Source organism: Amphibalanus amphitrite, unplaced genomic scaffold (genome assembly GCF_019059575.1).
Source record: "Amphibalanus amphitrite isolate SeventyFive unplaced genomic scaffold, NRLGWU_Aamphi_draft 000539F_arrow, whole genome shotgun sequence".
In the NCBI taxonomy this organism is placed as follows: Eukaryota; Metazoa; Arthropoda; class Thecostraca; order Balanomorpha; family Balanidae; genus Amphibalanus; species Amphibalanus amphitrite.
The window spans coordinates 290192-317924 of NW_024882033.1; the positions used below are offsets into that span (position 1 = coordinate 290192).

The 27733-nt window shown below is 48.8% G+C and overlaps 1 protein-coding gene across 2 annotated transcripts; it reads left to right on the forward strand.

Annotated features, from left to right (window-relative positions):
- Positions 1-13432: 13432 nt before the first annotated feature.
- LOC122393522 (ankyrin repeat and BTB/POZ domain-containing protein 1-like) lies at positions 13433-26096 on the forward strand. 2 transcript variants are annotated; one of them, XM_043389658.1, is made up of 10 exons: positions 13433-13553; positions 18643-18706; positions 18837-18899; positions 19468-19668; positions 21041-21200; positions 21497-21659; positions 22000-22220; positions 22539-22697; positions 23455-23655; positions 24014-26096. In XM_043389658.1, the coding sequence occupies exons 2-10, from the start codon at positions 18651-18653 to the stop codon at positions 24629-24631; spliced, it is 1842 nt and encodes a 613-aa protein (XP_043245593.1). In that variant the 5' UTR covers positions 13433-13553; positions 18643-18650; the 3' UTR covers positions 24632-26096. The 2 variants fall into 2 exon arrangements, with proteins under 2 accessions (XP_043245593.1, XP_043245594.1); XM_043389659.1 differs by having other exon boundaries at positions 13438-13553; positions 24820-26096.
- Positions 26097-27733: the final 1637 nt, after the last annotated feature.

Below are 27733 nucleotides of genomic sequence, written 5' to 3' on the forward strand. Positions count from 1 at the left end.
CGATCGGAGCAATTCAGAAAAAAAAAATCTTAAAAAATTTGTCGTGACCTCTAGATGACCTCAGGTCACCCGAATTTTGAAAACCTGGATGGAGCCGGAGGTTACACAACTTGGTGAGATAAGCTTATCCTCCCAGTTTGAATCAAATCTATGAACAACTCTACACTGTAAACCAAATCTACAAGTTGGCTCCTTGTTACAAGTTTGGTTCCAATTCGCATAGGCGTCACCTTGTCGATACCTTGTCGTATCACCAACCCCAGGCTTGTTGGCCAACAAACTAACAGTTTGTCTACAAGTTTGGTTCTAATTCGCATAGGCGTCACCTTGTCGATACATTGTCGATTCACCAACCCCAGACTTGTTGGCCAACAAACTAACAGTTTGTCTACAAGTTTGGTTCCAATTCGCATAAGCGTCACCTTGTTGAGTACTAGTCTGGGCCTTGTGAACCTACCAACTTCTGGATAGGCATAGTCGTTCCCACCCCTGGTTTGTTGATGAACTAGCCTTTGACTGGGCATTGCTAGCTTACAAATTGTGAACAAGTGAGTGTACTAACGCTCTGTTCGAACTTGTTCTTCCTTACAATCGCTTTGTTTGCGTTGATAACCTTAGAACTTACGATTCGCGTTCGTTTTCCATTGCCACGATACTGATTCAGGGCACCGTCAGCATATAAATCTTTGAAGCAAGAACTGCTGCGTATGTGGAAGAACATGGTTTTGTGCACCGCATCAAGCCAGAAGTATAACATGCCCGTATGACGAATATTTCCTGAACATTGACCATAACAATCATGGCAGTTGCACGATCACGCAGATAATTCGAATACATCATGATCGCCAACCAGATTAGCTTTTACAGCCCATATATGTCCATCAGTTAAGTTAAAAATACAAAGAGTTGAAATAAAGGCAAATAAATGTATTTATATACAGGCGCGTAACCACGAGTTTGAAGTTACTGGGGACCACATGGAGGGCCGTGAAGACCACATATTATATTTCAGGATCAGCCTTCGCCAGAGTTGGGTGGGAGTGGGGGAGAGGGCTGGGGGGTGGACGTTTTTGGCCAGACCTGCCAGTTTTTTTTTATGGGCGTGTAAGGAAAACCGCGGCGCGCACCGCCGCGAAACTTGGTAGGAGCCTATGATACCTTAATTTCGCATCGTGTGTGAAAATTTTGACCGCAGGTCACCTGAGGTCAGGTCACCAGGTCAAGTAAAGTAACCATGCCTCTAAAAAAACTTTGTGACTGACATTCCTACAGTTTACATCCCAGAAGTTTGAAACTCAAACTTTTGCATGAGTGCATGAGAAAATCAGTATGAACAATCGTATGTCTCAAAATTCTCACATCGGTGACCTAATGTCAGGTCAATTTTGAGACCTCTCAGTTATAAGTCATTGCGAAAAATTGAATTGCTCTTCTTTTGGCCGAAAACACATTCAATCACCGTGACACAGGTAAACACTGAACCGGAAAATTGCCCCTTTCTATGCCCCTGAGGTCATCTCAGGTCACAAAACATCTCCAACAGTTTTTTACCATAACTTTAGGTAGAAACATGCTAGAACGCTTAAAACACCATGAATGGGTTCAGTTCAACAGTACCAATCGAATGACATGCAAGATGACCTTTTCCGTGACCTTGACCAGGGGTCAAATTTTCAAGTTGACCTTTTCAGGTCAATTTATAATTCATTTGACGCGTCTCGACGAGACAAACGCGATGCGGGTAAAATCAGCGTCATACAAGTCAAAAGTTATGATCCAAAAACCTTTTTCGCAAAAACGCCAACCTGGAAGCTAAACCGTTGACCTTAGGTCAAATCTGAGAGCATTACTCAGAAAGGCATTCAAAAGAGCTATCGGATGCGCTTTCCCGCAGCAATGCAGCTCTATCGGTTCCTGACTTATGCGCCGATTTGTGAAAAGCAGGGATGCGGAGCCGGAGCCGGAGGCGCCGGAGCCAGCATATTTTGCCCGGAGCCGGAGCCGTGAAACAATATAGCCCGGAGCCGGAGCCGGAGCCGTCGCCGTCAAAAAAGGGGGCGACTCCGGCTCCTTTTCTTAAGAAGAAACAATTATTTACCTAGTTCGGTTTGACAGTACAAGGCGTAAATAGCCTTGTTATACAAATACAGAAGCAACGTGTACCAATCCCATCGCCTTTTTTCTTCCACCCGTATTTAATTGATCGCATAGGGGATGTACTGAGTAGAGGCCGGAGCCGGAGCTGCCGGAGCTGGAGCCGCCGGAGCCGGATCATTTTACTCGGAGCCGGAGCCGGCTGGAGCCGCCATGACATTTCACCCGGAGCCGGAGCCGGAACCGTCTGAAATTTCCACGGCTCCGCATCCCTGGTGAAAAGTTGTCAAAGTTGGGACAAAAGTTCGTGAAAATTTTACCTTTGGTGACCTCCAGTGACCTCAGCGTTGACCCGATCAAAAATGACAGAAGTAATTCTGAAAGACACTGTAGCGAGCTATCTGTTGCTTTTACCGCGTCTTTCTAGCTTGCTTACTTTTCGAGATAATCTGGTGTGGCCAAAAAGCCCACCGCCCCCCCCCCCACCATGGCGAAGTTGGCTGAGAGGCCCACCCGGGCGCAGGCTAATTAAAATATCCATAGTTTTGTCTTTTATTTTTACTACATATTACTCTTCATGTCGATTTAGGGACAATATTTGGCAGCAAATTAAGGTCTTCGGTTTTACTGGGGACGGTCCCCAGCAACCCAAAAGTTACTGGGGACCGGTCCCCAGTGTCCCCAGTGGTGGTTACGCGCCTGTTTATATATAAAAAACACCGACCGCAAAACATCTGCTCACATGTGCATGCACAGGTCTGGCCCACTTACATATTGCGCGCGTAGGGGAAGGGAGGCGTCTCGACCGCGGGTATAGGCACGATTAGTGCGTCCCGCAGGCCAGAGGGGGCCTCACTCACCGCACGAACACCACAGTTCACAGATTTCACTTTTTACTGCACAAATGCTGGAACAGCCCTCGTCGCTGCTCCAGGCTGCACGGCGGCCGCGCGACAACTGCTGGTTTGAAACCGCCGCGCCGGGGCCCGCTAACGGCGCGCGGCGACCGCTGATTGGTCCGCCAAGTCTGACGTCACCGGCGCAGCTGACCATGTGTATGCTGACCAGCTGACCAGTACAAGTTAGGCGCCGGTTAAATAACCATGCGGCAACAAGTTTCCAAAACTGGTTAAGAAACAAACGTTGAAACAAATGTAGAGTTGGTCTGGATACTGAGAAGTTGGTGTGCATAGTAACTATTGAATCGTAGTTGTCACCTGACAAGTAATGCACCAGACAACGGCTTGTTTAAAAAGTATCAGTTGGTAAACATACCAAGAGATGATTGGTTATATTACACAAGACTTGTCAATTTGGTTTACAGTGTAGATTTCATTGACAAAAGAACGTATTACTATTCCCAGTGCCATTTTGACCATGTACCGGTTTTTGTGACCTTGTGACCTGATCTGAAGTCACTGGAACACAAAACTCCTAGGTCATGTGTCAAATGGCTGCCCCAAGCTTGTCTGAAATTTGGTGGCCCTAACTCTTATGGTTCTTACACTATTAACGATAAGCTGAGCGATTCCGTTACCGCTATTATAGTCCAATTTTACTGTGACATTAATTGTACCGGTTTTGGTAACCTGCTGACCTGACTTGAAATGCCAGAGACCTGAAATTTTCAGGGAAGGTGCCAAAAGGTTGCCCCAGAGGATACCTATGCCACATTTGGCGGCGCTACGCGCCGTCGTTTTTGCGCTATTTGCGAAAAACCTTAGGGGGGGGGGGCGTTGCATCAACCCCCCTGGCCCGGCTAAGTGTGGCGTCATGCGTGTGGGACGGAATGACGTTCGACAAATGCTAACAAGTAACATACTGTCCCTGATCGAAATGAGATACCATAGTTGAATTGAAAATAATTGAACGTTAATATATTATAAATCAAAGGCATCAAAGCGATCACAGGCGTCACTTTCTGAAAACTATCGGTAGAGTTCAAATATATTATTCAAGAATATCGATTCAAAACTATTCCTGCAATTAAACGTCATGTTTAGGGCTTATTTACCGAAATTATTTAATACAGTGGAATCCGCTTAATAAATCCACCTTGGTACCACGACGTTTTGGATTTATAAAGCGGTGGCTTTATTAACCAGAGTAGTCATTTTCATTAATAAGCGTGTATCGCGGCTCTGTGCATTCCGTTCCCCCTGCAATACAAGTGGATAGGCTAACACTCCTCATTGCCTGATTTATTCCAATGAAAGTGACCAGCGCACACTACAAAGGTGTCACAGTCAGCGATAGCGAAGTTAACACATCCGTTCTCGATCACTCTCCTGTCATGCCTGCAATGCCACGAAACAGTTGAGCTGAGCATTGCCTGTTTTGCCGCGAACATTTCTCTGAGGTGCATGGTGATGGCGCCCTTACTAGCCCTGAACTGAACTCAGTCTGTTGTGGGAAGTCTAGCCGCTGCAGACTGCTGTGCCAAAGTGGTTCACTTGGAGCGGGTTGGACGTCACATTTCGAGGGGAAAGACGTGACCATCGTACTTCAAAACTCCCGCCCGGTGGCTTTATTATGCGGAGTAGCTGGATTTATTAAAGGGACCCTCCCACCTTAACATTAGATTTGAGTTGAGATAGCCAAAATGGGGTCCCTGGCTCACAATTACCGGTTTCGGCACTCACAACATCGAGAAATGCCTTAAATCGGAAATATTGAATTTCAAAATTGCAGCATTTTGATTCAGAGGGGCTAATGCATAGGAATACCCCTCTGAATGTGTGACGTCAGCGCAGATATCTAACGATTTTTAAATGTTTGACTAAAACGTTTTGTAGCACGTGGTGGTGTATGCTGCTCTGCGCGCAACAAATGCCGCACTTTCAAATAAAGTCGCTACTAGAACAGCGGAGATCCCAAAAAGTAAACAAAAGTAAAAGTCTAATATCTGGAAAACCGGTGAATATTTTTCGATGAAATTTGGTAGATATTCGTTTTTGCTCTTTCTGAACCGAGCGACATCACTTTCATGCCAATTCATTAACTTTTTTGAAGGTGGGAGCCGGGAGGGTCCCTTTAAGCGGATTTATTAACAATGGGCGTCTATGGAGAAAATCCGTGCCCGAACAGCTCAAGTGGCCACAATAAGCGGCTGGATTGATTATCCGAGGATTTATTAAGCGGATTCCACTGTATACAGAAATGATTGGTATGTAGGGGAGAGTGGGGCACATTCGTGCAAAAAATGGATAAACCCATATATCTGTTCTTTGGTTAGTGCAATGGCAAAGTTGTTGATTGTAGTATGGAAAGGAACTATTGCAGATAGTTTTCCTCTTTAAAAGTTATCCTCTAAAATTATTGCTTCCATTAGAAAAAATTACTTTTAATAACTCTGAACATTTGCACGAAACTGCCCCACCTATGGAGCACATTCGTTCAAGAGGTGGGGCACTTCCGTTCACCCTGCAAAGTTCGAGAAAGTACCGGGCATTACCAGAAATTTACCAAAGGAAATTGGCAGGGGGTCATTTCACTTGATTCCTTTCGACAAGAATGCATTGCACAACATATGTAGAAAGAATGGGCTGGCCAACAAGAATGTGCCAACTGCCGGCCTCCGTGACCTCGCCAAGTTCGCGTGAATTGCTCGTCACGACGTCGCAAGCAGTCGAGACTGAGTCAGGCGAACGTCATTAGAGAAACCTACTACAGATAAAGTCATAAATCGCAAAAACTAAAAAAAAATATGCACGAATGTGCCCCCAGGCAGTGCGTACACGAACCTGCCCCACAACGTTATTAGTAATATATTTCAAAATTTCTTTTTGAAAAAATGACACTTTTTCAACAAACAAGTTTGCAGCAGTTCTGTGAATAGAGTGAGCTTATTCACCCCCAATTTTGAAAAGCTGAACCACATTTCCGAGTCAGGATCACGAAAATGGATGATATATATGAGAAAAGTTTGGAAAGCTCACGAATGTTACAAATTTGCGTTTTAATCAAGCATGACAGCAGGCACAGTGTTGTCTTCTACGGTGAACGAAGGGCGGCAATGATAGACATATTTCCATAATTTACATAGGCGTAGGAACAGGGGGGGCCAGGTGGGCAAGTGCCCACCCACTTTTCGAGGTGGGGGGGCCAACCATGTGTTTTGGCCCACCCACTTTTTACTCGAGGCCCCTCGTCTCGATTTGAGAGGACGTCGTCACCTTCCAGAATAAACAAACTCGGTAAAAATAAGTTCCACGAATCCCCACGCACGGACTCCAAGGGGCCGTGATGGATCCAACGAGGCCCTCTGTTCATACTTGTCAGTCGAAACCCCTGAGACTGATGGCCTGAGAGGCCCTAGTGGATCTGAGGAGGCCCCAATATCCACACTGGTCTGGGGAGGCCCCTGACACTAGCGGTCTGGGAGGCCCCTCTATCCACACTGGTCAGAATAGGCCCCTGACACTGGCGGTCTAGCCGAGGCCCCTACCCTCACTAGTCAGAGGAGGCCCCTCTATCCTCAATAGTCAGAAGAGGCCCCTGAGACTGATGGCCTGGGAAGCCCTTATATCCACACTAGGCAGAGGAGGCCCTTGAGACTGATGGTATGAGAGGCCCTCATATTCACACCAGTCAGAAGGGGCCCCCGAGGCTGATGGCTGTGAGGCCCTTCTGTTCATATAACTGGCCAATGGAGGCCGCTGAAACCGGTGGTCTGGGAGGGCCCTCTATCCAATACAATACAATACAATACAATTTTATTAGGTCCCTCCATTACATGGGTTTTGTGGTGACCACGTCGTATACATGCGAAAACACATCTGGATAAAACACTGCAGTAAAACCGGATAGAAGTGAAACCACAGAGTAAAATACACATCTAAGACATCTTCCGGTACACTAACCAGTCGACCACACCTACTGTTGACGCGCTCCTGAGGACTCGTTCCAGTGCTGGCTGGCGCGAAACAAAAATCCACGACGGCCGAACTCGGTTCGGACCCGGGGCAGACGCAGCTGTCCCCGCTCGGTCGCACGCGTGGTGCGAGCTGACTCGTCGGAGCTGAGCACCAACTTGCTCCGCAGGATTTGTGGTGCACTGTCCGAAGTAAGTAGGCGACTAACCACAGCTACGTCACTGTCACGAGTCAAGTCGTCCACACACTTCCAACCCAGCTCGTTAAGCACAGGAGTCACGTGATCTCTTCGGCTGAGGCCAGACACGACACGTGCGCCGAAATTCAGCACCTTTTGGATGCGTTTCCTCTGAGCGATGCAGCAGGCATCCCATACGCTAGTACAGTATTGTATGTGCGGAAACACTAACGCTTCGATAAGCAGGCGCTTAGTCTCCGTCGGCAGCCTGTTCCGCATTCTCGCTAGGCTAACAAGTATCATGTTGCAGCGCTGGACGACAGACGTGACATGTGAATCCCACGTCAGGTGAGAGTCGATGGTGATGCCCAGAACCTTGACGCTCGGTGAAGGTGAAACTACGTCACCGCCAAAGTGGATCGAGAAACTGGTGTTAGTTTTTTGACGACTGGATTTCAAAATGGTCATTTCAGTTTTGGATGGGTTAATTTTCAGCCGGTTCTGAGTGAACCACTGCACGAGTACAGATAGGTCACTTTCGATGCGGTTTTTGATAGCCAAGACGTTACTGGGAGTGTCAGCGTCAAGGATCTGGACATCATCAGCGTACATCACTAGTTTGACATTTGACAGATGTTGGGCCAGGTCGTTGGTGAAAAGCAAATACAGGCTCGGTCCCAAAATGGACCCCTGTATCACGCCGTGCGTCACGCTCAGCGGACACGACCCGATAGCCTGACTGCGCCCACTCAACCAGTCAGAAAACCAGTCAGTTCGAATCCCGTACCAGCCCAGCTTGTCCAGGAGGCGGCCATGCTCGACGCTGTCGAACGCCTTGGACGTATCGGCTGTCACGAGTGACGTCACGAGGCCTTTGTCGATATTGTCAGTGACATACGTGACAACGTCAAGCATAGCCGCCCCCGTGGACATGCCGGGCCTGAAGCCATACTGCTGCGGGCAGAGCAGAGCGTTGCGGTCTAGGTACGACGTCAACTGGGAACATACCACGCGCTCACACAACTTGGCAACAACAGGAATGATAGATATCGGCCGGTAGTTGCTCGGGTCCTGCCGGTCGCCCTTCTTATACAGTGGGATGATGACGGCAGACTTCCACTGGTCAGGCATGTCGCATTTCCACACTAGTCAGAAGAGGCCCCTGAGACCGATGGTCTGAGAGGCTCTTATATTCATACTGGCCACAAGAGGCCCCTGAGACTGATAGTCAGAGAGGTCCACTCCTAATGGATCTGAGAGGGCCCTCTATCCACATTTACACTTTTCTAGGGAGGCCCCGAGACTGATGGTCTGAGAGGCCCTTTTATTTATACTGTCCACAGGAGCCCCCTGAGATTAATAGTCTGAGAGGCTCTTCTATTTATACTAACCAGAGGAGGCCCCTAGGATTGATGGTCTAACAGGCCCTTCGATTTATACTAGCCAGAGGAGGCCCATGAGACTGATGGTCTGAGAGGCCCTTCTATTCAAACTAGGCAGATGAGGCCACTGAGAATGATAGTCCGAAGAGCCATGCGGCGGCAACTGGCCGTGGCCATATTTCGGCTCGGTAGGGTCCCACAGAGCTCATGAGAGCACCTCAAGGGCTCCTAAGTAGACACGCTTATCCCCATAAGGGTGCCACGCCGGCTTCTGAAGGCTCCTTGTAGGCATCTAAGGGCCCTTTCCGGCCTCTAACGGCTCCACCCGCCTGTGATGGCTCCACACAAGTGTTTATGAGCGCCACACAGCGGCGCCTTTGAGGGTCATACTAGTGTCTCTTAGGGCCCTATATCGGTGGCTCTGGGGGCCCCACACCGGCGCCTCTGTGGGCCACCACACGTGTGCATCTAAAGGCTCTATAGGTACAGGTCTCGCGGGTTTTAGCGGTAGGTTTTGCACCTAGAAAATTTAGTGTACTTCAGGCTATATCTTCGTCGTCTTAAGCTTTTAAGTATTGAAGATGCGATCGACTTGTTGGGTAACAAGCCGGCCATGATCGTGTAAAATGGCTTCATCGTAGATCGATTAGCTTCTGAGATATAACCGGAAATGTAAAAGTGCAAAACCTACCGCTTAATCTCGCGAGACCTGTACATCTGAAGGACCCACACCGACACCTCTGAGGGCCCCACACCAGTATCTCGGAGCTCTGAAGGCCCCACACCGGTGACTCTGAGGACTCACCGGCTCCTGAGAGCACCATGTTGATGTCTAAAGGCTCCACAAGGCCACTGAAGGCACCACACAAGCTCTCACTAAGCTCTTATGTCCATGTAAAGTCGACTACAGAATGATGTTCCACTTTTCACAGGCAATTATTTGCCTGGAGTGGTAGGCTGTGCCGCATCACACGGGCTGAGTTCACAAATTATAGCTTTGTCCCCATGCTCACAATCGACACGCTTAATTGCGTGATAAACGGCACAACTTAGCGCTCCGGTCAACTGATAGCTTCTCAGGAGTGGAACATCATTCTGTAGTCGACTATACAGGGATTTAAGCCAGCGCATTCATAGCTCCACGCCAGCAATTGTAAGGGCTTCACACTGAAGTATCTGAGGGTTCCACGTCGGTGTCTCTAAGGGCCACATACCGGCATCTCTGAGGGCCCCATACCGGCGTCTCCGAGGGTCCACATCTGGCGGGCACCCATTAGCGACTGAAGGTCCCACACTGTCGACTCAGAGAGCCCCATCTGCGTCTGGGAGCACCATGCCGTCTCTACGAACCACAGCGGCTCCTCCGTACGAAAGATGGGCATCTGCATGCCAAAGGGGAGCGGTTCTGAGACAGTAGGGCACCTACGTGCAATAGAGGGGCGCCTCAATGCGAAAGAGGGGCGCCTCTGAGGCCTACATATACGGGCGTCCACATGCAATAGAGGTCTGCAATCACGGGTGGAGAATGTTTGAAAAAGTTACCCCGGCCGGCGACCGAAAGTCAGAAAGACGATGATGCTCAAATATGTGTCAACGGTTATCAACAACCCCCTATTCTGTGGCATAGAATAATGGATATCTGCCGTTTGTACGTTTTTAGGGAAAACTGCTGCACGCAGGTGCGGAGGATTTCGTAATTGTAACAACAATTTTGCAACACGCCTTAAAATTTCGGACGCATGTCACCTAGTGCTAGGTCAGGTCATCAGGTCAAATTTGCTGGATGATCGTGCTAAAAATGCCATCATGCCCTTTGCAAAGCTGGAAGTTGCAACCTTCCCACACAAAACAAAATGTCAAATTTGACCGTTTTGACCCTCTTATTGATTTGAGCTCGCAACCTGAAATAGTTATTATTCGCGACCGAACCTTAAACGAGTAGTCGAATGTTTTGTTGGCAGTGCTCCGTTATGTTCATGAACTGTGAGAAAAATTGTCGGATAACGCTAAAATCAGAGAAATTTGGCTTTTGATGACCTATGGTGATTTCACTATTGAGCTTGCCTAAAACATGACCAGATTTCTCTGATCACGTTTGTCGCTCTTTCAAACGTCGTTCCGCTTCTCGCCTCGTAGCCCAGTAGCCGAGTTAGATGGAGCGTGAAAAGCCCACCTCTCGACTCAACGTGTTACGATAAGGCCACCACCCTGGCGCGGGTTAACCCGCGCGGGGCTGGGGTCTCCAGCCGAACGCGCGGGGCTGGGGGGGGGGGTAAATTTTACCCCCCCCTGTTATCTCCCAAACTAATGGTCCGATTTGGAAAATTCAAACGCCAATCGAAAGCTCTCATCACGAACTACTAAAAACATGTACTTAATTTAAAGTTTGAGGTCAAGGTCAAGGTCAGGTCAAGGGTACAAATTGCAAGTTTCTACAGTATCGGCCTTGCACCGTAGTTGCCGAAGAATGGAGTCATGGACTGAGACTGATCGCCCAAAACGTGTTCTTAGGCTACCAAGACAATATTCGTTGCATACAATATCATTCAGAGGTCAAGGTCAAGGTCAGGTCAGGTCAGGTCAGGTCACCAAAAAACAAAATATAGAAAAGGGCATGTGTGACACATATTTTATGGGTCATTTTACTCATAGAATTCAATAGGCACACTCAATAAGTGATATGGACCACCTCTGGATGAATTTCAGGTCGAGGTCAGGTCAAGGTCAGGTCAAGTGAGGTCAAATTTTGAAGTTGGTTGTTAAGGCCTAAAAAGGTGTCTATCTGATGCAGTTTTTCACGGCGAATCGAATGGTGCTATTTTTGTTTCCGTACGAGGTCTAGAACTTCCAAAAAAGTCATTTTTCAAAAAATTGTGTGTCGTGACGTCATAAAATTTTGAATAACTCCCACATTTTTGAACCGATTCTTCTAAAATTTGGTATGTTGGTGCACATAGACCACTTCTCTGACATATATTCCGGTTTTTTCGATAGACTCAAAATTTTGGATTTTATAATGATTTTCCCAAAAAAGTCAGTTTTTTGAAAAAATTTAGGCCAAAATCCAAAATTTTCAAAAAACCGAGATAGCCATTTGATAGACAAAGTAAAATTACATATAACCTTTTTTGTTACGTCTTGATTCCTTTAAAAATGAAGATGTTAGCGGCGTTTGAACTTTTGCCGTTTTTGAGGCGAAAATGGCGAACATGACGTCACTAAAACGTCAATTTCTCAAAAATTTTCCGACGGATTTCGCTCAAATTTTCAGGGAACGTGTCAAATTGATGTAAAAAAGGTACTGAAAGTTTGGCGGCGCTGCGCGCCGCCGTTTTTGAGATATCGCAAAAATTCGCGAGGGGGGGTAAAATTTACCCCCCCCCCCCCCAGCCCCGCGCGGGTTAAGTTGGGTGAGCCTTGAGCCCCAGCAGCTCGTCCTTCTATCTCACTGATATTACCCTCGTCCTGTCTTGTGATGTTATTACAGTGCCATCTTAGGCCGAATGTGATTTACTTCCATGTTTGATGAAACATGTCGGGCTCCGTGATAAAAGACCTAAAAACATAGAAGCTCCAAAATGAAAATAAAGTAAATTTTCAAGAATTTTTCAAGGTAGATAAGAATAATGAGAGACGCTTTTATAGATGGCAGTTTTTTCGTATGGAGACAGCTTTTAGGATTTACAAAAGTGGAAAAAGTTACCCCGGCCGCGCCGGGTCGGCTGAAAGTTACCCCGGCCACGGCCGGAGTGGCCGGGGCAGGTTCTCCACCCATGTCTGCAATTGATCAATGCCATGGGGGTGCATTCATAAGAAACAGGGGCGCCGGCATGGCAAAGAGAGGCGCCTTCAAGTGTCCATAAAAGAGAGACGCCTATGATAAGCGCACATTGTATGCGACAACGGGGCGACTGTGGGACATCTAGTGATGTCTCTGATGACTATACATAGGGCGCTTATATGCCAAAGAGGGCGCCTATGAAGCTAATGGGGGCACCTGGGAAACGAGGAAGACATTTGTGTAAGGGTTTTCAGGGGTCATGCGCCGTTTGCGGCAAATGGATTCTAAAAAATCGGAGGGGGAATAAGTTTTAAAAATGGTGCGGACTTTCCGCACTGTTCCCTTAAGCGGTTACGCCCCTGGGTACATCTGCCCGATCTCAGAAGCTAGATTTGGAGGTCATACTTGAAAGCAGCCAGCAGGACGAGACAAAAGTTGGAGGCCCCTGAAAATAGGAGGCCCCCTGGAAAAGGAGGCCCCTTGACAGGGTGGCCCTCCCACTTTTCATGACGTTCCTACGCCCGTGATAATTTACCTTGAGCTCGTGCAGTCACTCGTGTTCCCATAAACTGCTGAAAACGAATGTGCCCCATGCACGAATGTGCCCCACTCTCCCCTAAGGCTCGGGCTCTACGAAGCCTATAAAAATGACACCAATGATAGGAATACTTCAATCTTCCTGTGTAAAGCGCATTGGATATTGCTTCAATTCACCTAAAACATGGTTTTGCTAGAATTCATACCGTTTTATAGCTAAAAGTTGAACAATTTTTTCATTGTTGTTGTCTTTTTTTCATTTAGTGATCTGAACAAAATTTATTGGCTCATTCCCAATTGAAACAGCCTCGCATTTTTTGTCGCATAAATGGTAAATAGGAATTCTGTTCAATGGTTTGAGCTGGCTTGATTGTTATTTTGTAGTAAGCTTTCTTTTTTGAATAGAAGAACATTTATGATCTTAAAATGACGATTTTTTATGCCAATAATTTATTTAAGAGACATTATTCGCTTGCAAGATTTAATAAAATGCTTTAAAGGCTTGAAGTATAAGAGTCGTTATAGCTTCGCCATGGCAACGGCAACGCTTTTTGTTAACTGAACAGTATCTTTGCTGGTGACCTTCGGCTTCAAGCTTGATAATATTGTGTTGTGTTGTGTGATTCTTTGCTTGTTGTCGTTGCACACAATTGGGCTTGTTTTCGTGTTCTTATGTAAGCTGATTTTGTCTTAAATACAACTATCAGGTAATGATTACCTTCCTCACTGCTGAAGCTTATCGGTGAATAGGTAGCTACCTACATTCAGCTTGTCTTGTTGACACTTGACTGTCGCTGGATCAGGAGTGGATCCTGTGTTTCAGTTTTGTTTTGCCCCCATGGGCCAGTGTAATGGAGCCGCGGCATGCTTTATATCTACTAGGGAAAGCAAAATGTATGGTCCTCCAGGTATCAAGTGGTTGGGTGCCAACATCACATTAACCGATCTGTATTGATTATTGATGAATGTCTTGAATGGCTGTTTATTTTTATTTTTTGTTAAACAGATTTAGTGCGAATGGTTGAATGGATGGATTTGAGGAAGCAGAGCCCGCACTAAGCATGGTTTGTTGTGCTGACCCTGACCCCACCACCCGATCTCACAATTCCAGTTGTATGACAGAATTTTGTTCAAACATTTAACGTGCCCTCACGATTGAACACGCCCCCCCCCCCTGTTGAAAACCATTGCTGAAGTCTTCATGAACCCTTTCCCTTCTATCGAGTGACTGAATTATTTAATGGAGTGTCTGCCAATCAAATTTATTATGCTAAAAGCACATCAGCTAACCAACCACTCTTTCGTTTGAAATCTGTATAAAGGGGCGTCTGATACTAATTGAAGACATCGCTAGGTATCTGTCTCTCTCTTCCTCTGATGTCTATAGATAGTGATTTGATTATTAACGGTGTTGCAGTGCCCTGATCTGTCGCTCCGCAGGGTGGCATCTTTTCAGTCAGGGGCTCTAGCCATCTAGCCCCAAAGCCACTCTGGATCTGCCCCTCCATTAGATTGGCTTTGCAGGGAGAGAGGTCAATGAGTGATTTGGGAAGGCTGGGGGATGTTTTAAAGATCTTATATCAGTAGATAAGTAAGTTTAGGTCAGGTTAAATTATGTTGTTTAGCTTCACTGTACTTTATCTTCTCATTAACCAGAAAGAGTTGATAAGCTTTGAAGCATTCATTATTGGTGATATTTTATATTGACATCAGCAGTAAATGACAAATCCTTGGCTACAGTAATGCTATTTTGGCACCTCATTGCCATGGCTTCAGGTTTCATTAATGATTAACTACTATACAGGGTGAGGCATAAATATTTACCCATCGAAAATTTCACTTTCTTTCAAGGCACGCTGACATAGCTATGTCATGTTTTACATACATATTACAACGTCATCTCCTTACTAATAAATGTAGTCTGTTTTCTGTATGCTCGCATTCTTCTTATGTTACGCGCCAGAGACGCGAGAGCACTAGGCACGCGGCCGCCGCACCGTCGTTTCACTTATTTTCGTCGATCATCCATGCTGTAACAATGCTGCACCGTATGTCATTTGCGGTGTTTCAGGGACTCGGTAGAGTAGGGTTTTCAGGATATTTCAGTTTGCGAAGCCCGTGGGGCTGAAGTCGGGGATAAATTGTGCCCAGCATTCTTTAGACCAAAGAGTGTTTAGCAGCCAACACCCAGTGGTGATTCCTGAATTTCAGAAGCGGCGGATGTGCGTTAAGACGACCTCGCATTTCAGGAGCGTAGCAGAGACAGTGGACGAGCATATACAAAATGAGCTACACTGTCAGGATTGGATACAAATTTGCGACATATATGCGGGTGGGACTAAATGCTTACTTCGAAATCTAAGCTACGTTGCGGCATTGGCGGTTATGTGCGGCGTGTATGCCGCATGATTAGTAAGCGGCGACCACTAAATTAAAGACTGAAACGCTCCGACCGGTTCTAAATGAATAACACTGCATACCAAAAATGCCAACCGCTCTCGTCATAAGATATTCAGCTTTAAATAACTAGGTTATCTACATCATCATTTTGAACCAAATTAATACTTTCAACTTAACTCACTCATTCCTTCCTTTGTTGTCTCCAAACAGTCTTTCGATTGTCTGGAAATCGTATGCTAAATCCCGTACCTGTATGCGACTGGTGCATATAAAGGCCGATAAAAGAATTTGAATAGGCTCTGGCATGCGATTTCCTGGCTACCCAAAAAAGTCTGTTTCAGTCTTGCTATCAAAACATGACCTCGCCCGCACAGGGGGGGGGGGGGGGTTGATGCACCCCCCTAAGGTTTTTCGCGAATAACTCGCTTAAAAAGCGGCTGATCGCGACGAAACTTTCAGTACCCTCGCATTGATCAATTTAACACCCATCCTGAAAATTTCATGACCCTGACCCAAATGACCTTTGACCTGTGACCTACTTTTCGAGACCATGTTTGGCCGGAACCGCGATTCAGCGTATGTCGGCTCGCATTAGCAGCGCGTTTGCAGTCTTTTCGTGGTTTCAAGCGTTCAAACATGTGATATGATGTTGCCCCCATGCATTAGGGTGGGTGTCAAGGTCACCTGAAGGTCAGGTCAGGTCATTGACCTTTGGTGACCTCGGTTCACTTTTTCGAGTTTGACATGTTTCTAGGTCAGTTTTTTTCGAGCTGAATTCGAATTAAGCAACCACATGAACGTTTACAAAGTAGTTTTGGTGCCTTCGTAACATGTTACGAAGCTGTCAGAGGCGGTTGACACCTACTACAAATACCTGGCAGGACCTCTACTGGTTGACCTGACCTGACCTAACCCGACCTGGCCTAAATGAATGAAGACATCATCTGTGATCAAAACTAGCATGATATTTGTGATCAGCACCCCGAAAAACCCCATAGCAGCCACACTACGACGTTCTAACAGGTCCCAATTTTCCCGCCCTTTGGGTCATTGACCTGACCTGGAAGGTCAACCGATGACCTAGGACCTTAAAATTGGGTATCATCGGCTTTCTCTCGTCACGGGCAACACGCTCGTTTTTTCCGCGAAGCTCTAGCTTGATCAGGAGCGAAACGGCAAGGGGTTATACCTTATACGTTCGCGGCTGAGTATTAATTTGGTTCAAAACAATGATGTAGATAAGTTAGTTATTTAAATCTAAATATCCTATGACGAGAGCGATGGACATTTTTGGTATGCAGTGTTATCCATTGAAAACAGGTCAAAGCTATTGAATTTTTAATTTAGTGGTCGCCGCTTACTAATCATGCGGCATACACGCCGCACATAACCGCCAATGCCGCAACGCAGCTTAGATTTCGAAGTAAGCATTTAGTCTCACCCCATATATGCAAAAGATGGCATACCTACGCCAACCCGTTTGGAAATAAAGAGAATTTATCGATGGGTAATTCTTTATGGCTCACCCTGGACTACCCTTAAAATGACTATGTTTTACCCGATTCATAGTCTGGCAAACCTAAGAATGAATGGATTTATAATGCCACTGCCATTGATCATGTGCTTTTATATTGGCTCCAACATATCTGAAAATGCTTACCACATGGCTTGTCACTTGTCAGGCAAATTTTCTCAGAATGCATTTGCTGGCAAATGGCAATGATCATAAGTCATAACACATGCAGAGTGATTCAGGTGTTTTAGCTTTGTTCTTTCTTAGGTTTGTCAGACTTTAATACGTGCTACCAGCTACTTAATGTCTTCCTAATTTAACCTAGCACTTGGAGTTGGTGCCTACCTAACGCATACTTAACCCTCGTCCCTCGCCCGTATAGAGGGGGGGGGGGGGGTCGAACGGACCCCCTCGGTTTTTCGCGAATAATTCGCGTAAAAAGCGGCCGATTGCGACGAAACTTTCAGTACTCTCGCGTTAATCAATTTTACACCTACCCTGAAAATTTCATGACCCTGACCCAAATGACCTTTGACCTGGGACCTACTTTTTGAGACCATGTTTGACCGGAATCGCGATTCGGCGTATGTCGGGCGTCGGCTCGCATTAGCAGTGCGTTTGCGGTCTTTTCGTGGTTTCAAGCGTTCAAACATGTAATATGATGTTGCCCCCATGCATTAGGGTGGGTGTCAAGGGCACCTGAAGGTCAGGTCAGGTCATTAACCTTTGTTGACCTCAGTTCACTTTTCGAGTTTTACATGTTTCTAGGCCAGTTTTCAAGCTGAATTCGAATTTAGCAACCGTATGAACGTTTACGAAGTAGTTTTGGTGCCTTCGTAACATGTTACGAAGCTGTCAGAGGCGGTTGACACCTTCTACGAATACCCGGCAGGACCTCTACTGGTTGACCTGACCTGACCTGACTCGACCTGGCCTAAATGAATAAAGACATCATCTGTGATCAAAACTAGCATGATATTCGTGATCAGCACCCCGAAAAAAAACCATAGAAGCCACACTTTACGACGTTCTAACAAGTCCCGAATCCCGATTTTCCCGCCTTTTGGGTCATTAACCTGAAGGTCAACCAATGACCTAGGACCTTACAATTGGGTATCATCGGCTTCCTCTCGTCACGGGCAACACGCTCGTTTTTTTTTTCGCGAAGCTCTAGCTAGATCAGGGGCGAAACGGCAATGGGGGGGGGGGGGGTGCAACTGTTTTCTGTATGCTCGCATTCTTCTTATGTTACGCGCCAGAGACGCGAGAGCACTAGGCACGCGGCCGCCGCACCGTCGTTTCACTTATTTTCCTCGATCATCCATGCTGTAACAATGCTGCACCGTCATTTGCGGTGTTTCAGGGACTCGGTAGAGTAGGGTTTTCAGGATATTTCAGTTTGCCCCCTATACGTTCGCGGCTGGAAAAACACCAATACGGGCGAGGGTTAATGCGCTTAGCCTCTGGCCATGGCAACAGGTACTACTTAGGTACTAAGCTCAAAGAGCTCTAATTGATTGAAGGTAGGCTTAGTTTGACTTGTTTAGGTATTTTGTATGTGTATTATTTTGATCTAGGTTTAAAAGTGAAAACTGCTTCATGGCTAAAGGCCTCACTTAGTGGTCTATACTCCACACCAATATATTGCTTAAGCCTAAACCATGCAGCTTTGTCTTGTTCTGTTGTCTTGCAATCCAAAAGCCAAATTGTATCTTAAAATGACCTAGATTAATATATGTTGCCATGTGCCACAAGCCCTGTGATAGCATATGTGACTATGAAAGTGGCAGTTCAAATCATTTATTTGTTTTGTAATTTGTAGGTATAGGTCTGCAGTCAATATACTGATTTTATCTCGTCTCAAATCTGCATATTATTTTCAGAAAAAGGCATGGATACCAATGCCTTGTTTCTTGGATGCAGAACTGGGGATCTGGCCAAAGTTAAGTAAGTACTGTTATCCTGTTACTCTCTTTGATGATGTTCAAAAATGGCTAATTCAGTTTTACATAATATCTTGCAGTTTGTGCTGGTAAATACTCTGATGTATGAACGTTAACAGCTGTTCGATTTTCAGATACCTGGTAGAAATCAAAGAAGTTGAGGTCAATATCAGAGACAAATGGGACAGTACACCTCTGTAAGTACTGGTATTGATTGATGCAAGTAGGACGTTATGCTTTATTTTATGTTAGAGGTATGTTTGAAATATATAACTACATATGCTGGTCAGTTAACCAGGTATTGTGTCAGTGGCAGTGCCATTCACATTATAGTGCTTTGCTAAGCAGTCTCTGGGTCAGTTCCTCAGGTACTGTTTGTGTCCCTGTGGTACAGCTGGGCAGTCTCGGCTGCTACCCCAGTTACCCTCTGTGTCTGTGGGGGTGTTTCTGTGGTGCTTAATGGTTTCTGGGCCGGTCCTCCAGGTACTATGCGTGTTGCTGCGGCCTGCGGTGCTGAGAGACCTCGGGGCCGCTCCTTAGGTACTGTGCGTGTCTGTGTGGGGCTGAGAGGCCTCAGAACTGGTTTGTCAGGTACCTACTTTGCCTGCCTGTTAGGTGGTGAGATATGCAGAACAGTCTCGGGGCGGGCGTGTCAGGTACTATGTGTCTCTATGGTGCTGAGTGATCCGGGACTGGGTCTCCAGGTACTATACATGTCTGTGTGGCGGTGTGATGTACTGAGTGGTCTCTGAACCGATTCTTCAGGTACTACGCGTGTCTGTGCGGCCACGCCGAGCTGGTGGAGTACCTGCTGGAGGCCGGCGCGCGCTGCGAGGCCAACACGTTCGACGGCGAGCGGTGTCTGTACGGCGCGCTGACGGACGAGATCCGACGCGTGCTGCTGCGCCGACACGCCGTCACCCGACAGACCATCCGGCGAGACGTCTACCAGGAGTTCCTGCGCAGGTCAGCGAACGGGGGTGGCCGTCAGCGGGACAGGTGACAGGACGGTCTGTCATGGCTCTCACACGGGTCAGCGGAGCATAAGTCAGGGTCTGTCTGCGGCTCCTGCACTGATCCGATTATCTGATATAGGTATTACCGGTCTTGTGTCCGATACTATGCCTATCTATATGATATGGTGCGTGTGCACTGTGCAACTGGTGTGACGCCTTGTGTTCGATAAGGTACGGGCAGTTGGAACAAAATCGCTCTGGTGTCCTTTGCTCTGCTTTTTTTTCCGAATCCAGTCGAATCTGGCCGGCTTTACAATGGATTTCGGCCGGCTTTCCCATGCGTTGCCAGTGTTAGGGTGAAGTCGTATAAGAGTACGCACTTAGTGGATTTCTTGCTCTCATTTGTTTAATATTTGAAGGAAAGAAATCGCAAATAGGGAATATTAAGTTCATTGAATTAGCCATCAACCCATGGGGCAACGATCCTTCAGCGTAAATGAAAGTGGTCTAAAACTGACATTTTTCTGAACCGTTGCACTTGCGTACTCTTACCATATGGGGTGTGTAAGAGTACGCACGCCAGGCGGGTGGAGTACGCAAGCATATGAACACACACCTATGCAGCTTGCACTGTCCAAATGCTTAGCTTCAAACTCAGAAGGCATTTAAGTTAATTCTAGTATCCAAAAAGAAAAACAAAATAAATCTTTCAAGTCTATAAATCAGGAAATAATCATGTCGTGTGTTTCTTGAAAAAATGCACAATCAAAAAGGAGAATAACTGGTATTTGGAAGAATTTCGGGTACGCATCTGCATCACAGTGCTCCATTGATGATATACCTACAAAACAAACGTCATTGAGCGATAGATTAATAATTATATATTTCTGTATATTCGATTTAATGTATAATTCTGCGTACTCTTACCCTCCTGAACAGTGCGTCCTCTTACCGTACATGCAATTCGCGCACAAAACAACCCCGAAACATTGTGCAAAACTTCGCAAACAGAATATTGCACTGTACAGTATTTCCCCAGATAGCCTCACAAGTTTCCCACAACAATCACGGAAATGTACCTTATCTCAACTGCCAAGTATCAAAATTATTGTACCATATCATAATTATATCATAACGCTCGAAAATAATATTCATCGCCTTAAACTCAACAGCGTCGCCGCTCAACGCCCACGTTCCGTTGGTGACATGCACGCACTGGCGGCTTCATGTCACTTCATGAACTCGACAAACCCGCGTTGCTAAGCAACCGAAACAGCTGATGCGTACTCTTATCGCCCGCGTACTCTTACCCGCCCTTACCCTACCCACCGACTGTCTGATGCGTTACCGCTGCTCTATCTGATCTACTATCCCTCCATCAGACTGCTGGAGGCGCACCCGTTCAGCGATATCACGTTCGTGGTGCACGGCGCTTCCTTTCCCGTGCACCGCTGCGTGCTGGCCGCCCGCTCCGAGTACTTCTGTGACATGCTGGACACCAAGTGGCGTGATCGCACCACAGTCACACTCACCAATGACCTGGTCAGTGCCATAGACGGGTTGACGGCTTAGTGACCTGACCTAACCATGTCCCCTGAATGTGTGTAGTGAACTTCATTTGATTGATAGTCCATTTTATCGTTTTATTTTAGGAACTTTTTACCCGCGCAATGGGTTACTGTGACTTGTTAGTTTTGCTGATCTCTGACGTGAATTGAGTGATGTTTAAGGTCCAGAAAGCACGCCGTGTGCTTTGTGGACTGTGTGAAGGACATTCCTGATTATATTCCATCCTGTTATTGATGGTAGTGTGTTTCTAAAATCACCACTCCCTCCAGGTGAATCCTGCGGCGTTTGCCAGCCTGCTGCAGTTCCTGTACACGGGCCGACTGGAGACGGCCGTGGCAGACGTGGACGACTGCCTCCGACTGGCCAACCAGTGCCGGCTCACCGACCTCAGACATCAGCTGGAGGAACACATCGCCAGGGTGGACGAATTCGGTAGGGACATGCACCGGCGGCTGGGGGTGATATCGGGACTGGCAATGAGACAATGGGGGTTGAGCAGACCGCATCAATGGCAGTGTGAACCTAGCTGTGTCAGCTTGAGTATGTTTAGCCTCGTGCTGTTTGACAGATTGTGAGTGTTTGTTACATCAGAATATGCCTGTTCAGCGTTCACTATCGATGAACGTCTCATATTGTCATTGAACGTTCTTATTTTTCGATGTCCTGTCATTTTTAAATGCTACCCTGACCCAATGTCTTCACTCCTCAGGGCTCAGTATATTCCTGTGTTTGTACTGACCTCGTGTGACCGCGTGTCTCGCCTCTCCTCTAGTGAGCGGTAAGCCGGGCACCCGAGTCACCCAGCTGGTCCTGGAGTCAGACGAGGCGCTGGCGGAGCTGGCGCTCGACCTGGCCGTGATGGCCGAACAGGCGGTGCCGCCGGCACTCTGCAGCTGGGCGGTCGGCACCGAGCTGCCGCTGATGCCCAAGGTGCCGCCGAGGTACGCCGACGTCGTCTTCCTGGTCGAGGAGCACCGCTTCCCTGCGCATAAGGTATGGTTTTGGTTCTGAGCGGCTGCTTGGACGGGAAGGTATGGGACAGGACGATATGGAACGGGAATATAGGATGGGATGGCGTTCTGCGGGTCGAAAAGGGACGTCACGGAACGGGAAGGAATCTGGTGGTGAGTATTTAATTGCGAGTACTTACAGGACATGTGGCGCTGCTTGACTGTGTTTTCGAGCGTGAGGAACTCAGCAGTCATCATGCTCATTGCTCATCCTGAGCTCGGAGTCAATAGGCTGTGGGTAGGAATGTCGATTGCACAGATCGCTGCTAGTTCGCTGACGTTGCGTACCGGCACGTTGCAGGTGTTTTTCTGCGGTCGCAGCGAGTACTTCCGTGCGCTGCTGCGGGACCCATTCAGCGAGAGCGGCTGTGACGCCGGCGTACCGCTCATCACACTGAGGGGGCTGACGGCGCCGGTATTCGTCAGCATGGTGCACTTCGTGTACCAGAACACAGCCACGGTACGTCAGCATGCTGCACTGGGTCTACCAAAACACAGCTGCGGTACAGACGCCAGGGCCCAATCTTATAAAATGCCGTACTATTCTATTTACGGCATTTGGTAACATTGACAGTGATACCAGTGCCGACAAACGGTGATCCGAGTCGACAAAATGATTCTTTGGACTGCCAACATACGATGGACTGAAATGCGTGAAAACCATCTTGCATTTAAATGATTTAATAGCCGTTTTCTGCAGCTTAACTTCAGCCAGTGCTGCCGTATCCATTCCACGGCGTTTATAAGATTGAGCCCTGAAGCAGCCACAGTACGTCAGCAAGCATAGTGCACTGCGTCATACGGTATGGTCACTTGGCCCGAAAGTCGTGGCAACTGGCACAGCTCAATCCCCAACCATGACTGAGTGTCATACGTGAAATGCGTATGGTTCTAGTGTATCCGATGTCCAGCTCTCCCTCAACACCGAATTTCTTTGATGAGTAACGAGTCCAACCTGGCCTGTGTCCTCCCCTATCGATCTCCCTCTGCTCTGTCTAGTGTCTGGTGCCCACGTAGTTAGCTGTCGTCTCTTCTTTAGCCCGACCGGTGGTCTCCCCTGACCAGCTCAGCCCCTTCCCTGACTGGTGACCCACTTCTGGCGTTGTTGTGTCTGACCGGTGTCCCGTGTCTGACCTAGCCAGCTGACCCCTCTCCTCTGCCGTGGCCAGCTGACCCCTCAGCCCTGACCGGACGTGACCCACGTCTCCCTCCGGCAGCTGACGGAGAGCACGGTGCTGGACGTGCTCTCAGCGGCCGACATGTGCCTGCTGCCTGGCCTGAAGCGGCTCTGCGGCAACTTCCTGGTGGATCTCCTGGACCGCGAGAACGTGCTGCCCGTCCTCAAAACAGCCCGCCTCTTCCAGCTGCCAAAACTGGAGGACGCCTGCACGCAGTTCATCGCAGAAAATCTCGACCAGGTGACTAACCCGAGCGTGAGACCTTATTTTTTGCCCATTTTTGTTTTAGTCTTGTGATCACACTAAAACACAAATATGTAGTGTAAGGTTTAATGCGAGATGCTCTCAACCAATGGCTCTTGCAGTCGATGTGCTCGGAAGTCGCAATCAATTATTCCCAGAGAACGTACCTTATGGGTCTGAGCTTTCAGATCAAATCCAATATTTTAAGCCTGAATTGTTATGCTAAAAAGTGTTAGTGTCGTGAACTCCCAAACAATATGTTATCCTTCCCTGCCTCATTGGGTCTGTCATCCCGATCCATGTATGATCCTTATCCTTGTCTCCTGTCTGCCGCCGCCGCTCGGTGTCGGCGCAGGTGCTGGACCCGCTGACGGACCCGCTGCCGGGCCGTCCCGCCGCCTCCTCCCCCGGCCGTCCATCCTCCGGCGGTACCCTGCTGGCCCGCTCCGAGCTGGCCATCCGCGCCAAGCTGCGCCGTCTGGGCAGCGCGGACAGCGCGCAGGGCGCGGCGCCGGCGCCGGACCGGCCGCGCTCCCTGGAGGAGGTGGTGGTGCAGGTGGACACAGTATCGGTCGGCCGGCCGCCGCCCTCGGCCGCGCACCGGCCGGCCGCGCCCGACTCGGCCGCCGCCGCGCGCGTCACCTCCGCCAACCAGCTGTGTGAGCTGGCGGCGGCAGCGGCGGGCGCCTCCTGCCGGCCGGGGCTCAGCGCCACGCTGCCGCGCGCCGCGCCCACGCCCTGTTTCTACGTGCACCCGCCGCCGGCGCCGGCCGGTCCGGAGCCGTTGGGCGGTGGCTCGCCGGTGCCGCGGCCGCCCGCCTCCAGCTGCGGATCCAGTCGGCCCGACACCGTCGGAGGACTGGTCTGCGGCGTCCCAGAGGCCGAGATGAGGGGCATGGGTGTGGCGGTGTGCGCGCTGATGCTGATGATGTCCGGACTGGCTATCGTGTATGGGTACTTCATGGGCTACTGATGGGTGGAAGGCTTGGAAGCCGACATCGGATCGTGTTATAAACTACCGGAGGCGCGCCTGGTCCTCGTCCTTATCCAACAGCAGACTTCGACTCCTCAGACCAGCATATGACCAGCCTCAGACCACCGTCAGACCACGGTCAGACCCCGGCGTCCCGGAGCTGACCGGCGGCCCGTCCCTCTCACCAGATGGCCGACTGTGAAGAGTTCGAGCAGCTGGTCGCCGAGGACGCGCGGGCCGTGGTCGACCGTCAGCAGACCGACTCGATCGCCGTGCTCGACGACGTGCGCTACCACGTCACCAGCGCCGTGCAGACGTTCTCGGACGTGGCCGAGGCGAGTGGAAAGCTGCGCCTGCTGGACGACCTGCTGGACCGACTCGGTCTGAATGCCTGAGCTGGTGGCTCGTCAAGCGACATCGACCACTGTGTGATAAAGTCGCGAGTGCTGTGCACTTAGCGAAGTAACTGGGTGAGCGATGAGCTCTGCTGCCCGGTTCTTACAGCGACTGTCCTTTGCGGGGTCGACCTGACGTGGTATTGGACGCTTGCTCAATCGAGCAGGTCCTTGTGAACGAACCGCCGAACACGCCACTCGTTATGTGGCACCGATGTGTCGAGATTCCAGCCGCATTGTTAGGATTGTTTCAGCGTGAGCTGCCGTGACTGTGAGGAGAGTTTTACTGGGAGGACGGCGCCGGTGACCGGTGTCGGTGTTCCCAGTGTGTGCGTCTGTGTTTCACTGGCGGACAGGCTGGTGGTGGACCCGCCGTCAACAGACGACTTACCGCGAGGTTCTTATCGAACCGACAGCGTTCGTCGCCGCTCAGGTACAAAACCACGGGCCAGCCATATATTGCAAATCATGGCCTGTTCAATGCAACTAGGTCCTTCGACTAATCTAGTTTTATTGTTACCGTGTTGAAATGCTGCTGTATGAGCGGCGATAGTATTATTTATTTTCCTGTTTGATTTGTTGCACACGTAGTATTGGAACACGGAGGCAGCGATAGCGGTTATCGGTGATGACTTTTGGAACGGGGACTGCCACCGGCATGGACTGTTTGTAATCATGTTGTGACAATTCATCACGCTGACCCCATTCCTGCTTCTGCTTAGTGACTATCTCGCCGTGGCCCTGTTCTTTTCTTGTGGTTAGTGCACTGGGATTTTATGGCAAATCGTGAATTGTGAAGCAGTATGCCTACTAATTGATTCAAACGCCTCGAAATCTGCTTTGTTTTGAACACCCCTCGCGATGGCATGTTCGCCGTAATGTGATAATGCGCGGCATGTGTTGCCTCCGATGTCTGTTGACGGGCGCAGTATAAGAGGTGCCTGCTCTCAGCACTGTGGCGGAGTATGGGATAGTTGGTCGGGCTGTGGTCTATCTCCCAATAGGGACACGCCAACCGACCTTCCTTCATTTAGACATGGATTATTTCTGTGGATAAAATTACTCAAGTTCATAGGCGGCGGAACGGGGGGGGGGCACCGGGGCACCGTGCCCCCCCCTTGAATTCTGCAAGGGGGGCACCAATAGCAAGGTGCCCCCCCTTAAATTTGATGTATTAGTACCAGGGGCGGATTCGGGAAAACTCCAAGGGGAGGGTCATGAATCGAAGTGGTTCCCCTACCTATGCCCAAAATTAAAACCTCAACGGATTTCGGCCACTTAATTTTGGTGGTGCCCTATTTTCAGTTTTTTTATTTTTTATTTTTGGTTAGTCATGTGATGACTGGTGCCCCTGGTGCCCCTGCTAGGCCGCTGGTGCCCCTGAAAAGACTGTGGCACCTACCTACCCTGCCCCCTGACAAGCCTACGGTGGGCCCTGACATGACTTAGGTGCCCATGGGCCCTGACAGGCCCGTGGTGCCCCTGACAGGCCTGTGGTGTCCTTGCTAGGCCTGTGGTGTCCCTGGGCCTTGACAGGTTTGTGGTGCCCCTGTTAGAACGCAGGTGCCCTTGACAGGTTTGTGGTGCCTCTGACAATCCTTAATTGCCAACGACAGGCTTGTGGTGCCCTTGACAGGCCCATGGTGCCCTTGCGAGGCCGGTGGTTCCCCTGCGAAGCCGATAGTGCCCCTGGCAGGTCTGTGGTGCCCCTGGAAGACCTGTAGTGCTTTTGCTAGGCCGATGGTGCTCCTGACAGGCCTGTGGTGCCACTGACAGGCCCGTGGTGCCCCTGCTAGGCCTGTGGCATCCCTGGCGGGCCTGTGGTGCCCCTGTCGGCTGTCAGGCCTGTGGTGCTCCTGGCAGGCATGTGGTGACCCCAGGCCCTAAGTCATGACCCATGTGACCTCCACCCTGGGATTCGCCACTGATTAGTACTGCGATGGCTTCTTGTTTTTGGGAATTATACATGTAGGATAAATCGAATTTATCAAACGACAATAAGGAAGAGACAAACACATAGGTACTTGAGGATCAGCTTAAAGTTAACCACACATACGGGCAGGGGTGTAATTTTCCTAAAATTATTGTGGGTGCCCAGCTGTAGGGGCGCCCGGCGCCAGGCCGTTTTGGGGCGCGATAGATATTCTTTATGTGGGAGCCTAAATTAACACCGAATTTGATAACATTGCTAGCCGAATGGCGCTTCAAGTGACGTGTCTGACTAAGCAAATACACGCTTAAAAGTGGAGACTGACCGGAAGGACGTAAAAAAGATGTAGAGAGGCGCCATCCAGTAGGAGGGGCACGAAATGTGGAGGCACCAGACGGTTACGACTTACGAGGGCGCCGTGAGACGATGAAAAGGGCGCCATTCTCTTAGGAGGGCGCCGAGTGATTAAAACGCTATGTGGTCCAGGGGCGCTAAGAGGCCAGAAGGGCGCCGCACAGTCAGTAGTGCTACGTTGGTGGGGACGTGGGGGCGCCAGATGGTTACGAGGGCGCCTTGAGATCATGAAAAGGGCGCCATTCTCGTAAAAGGGTGCCGAGTGATTGAAAACGCTATATCGACACCATTTTTTAAAACCCACATCTGCTCTCCCGTGAATTTCCGGGAGGCACGAAAGATCTCCTTTTAAAGGAACTATCCCACCTTCTAAAATGTTGTTAAAACCAGTTAAATTGTGCCCGACTTTATAGATTGGATGAC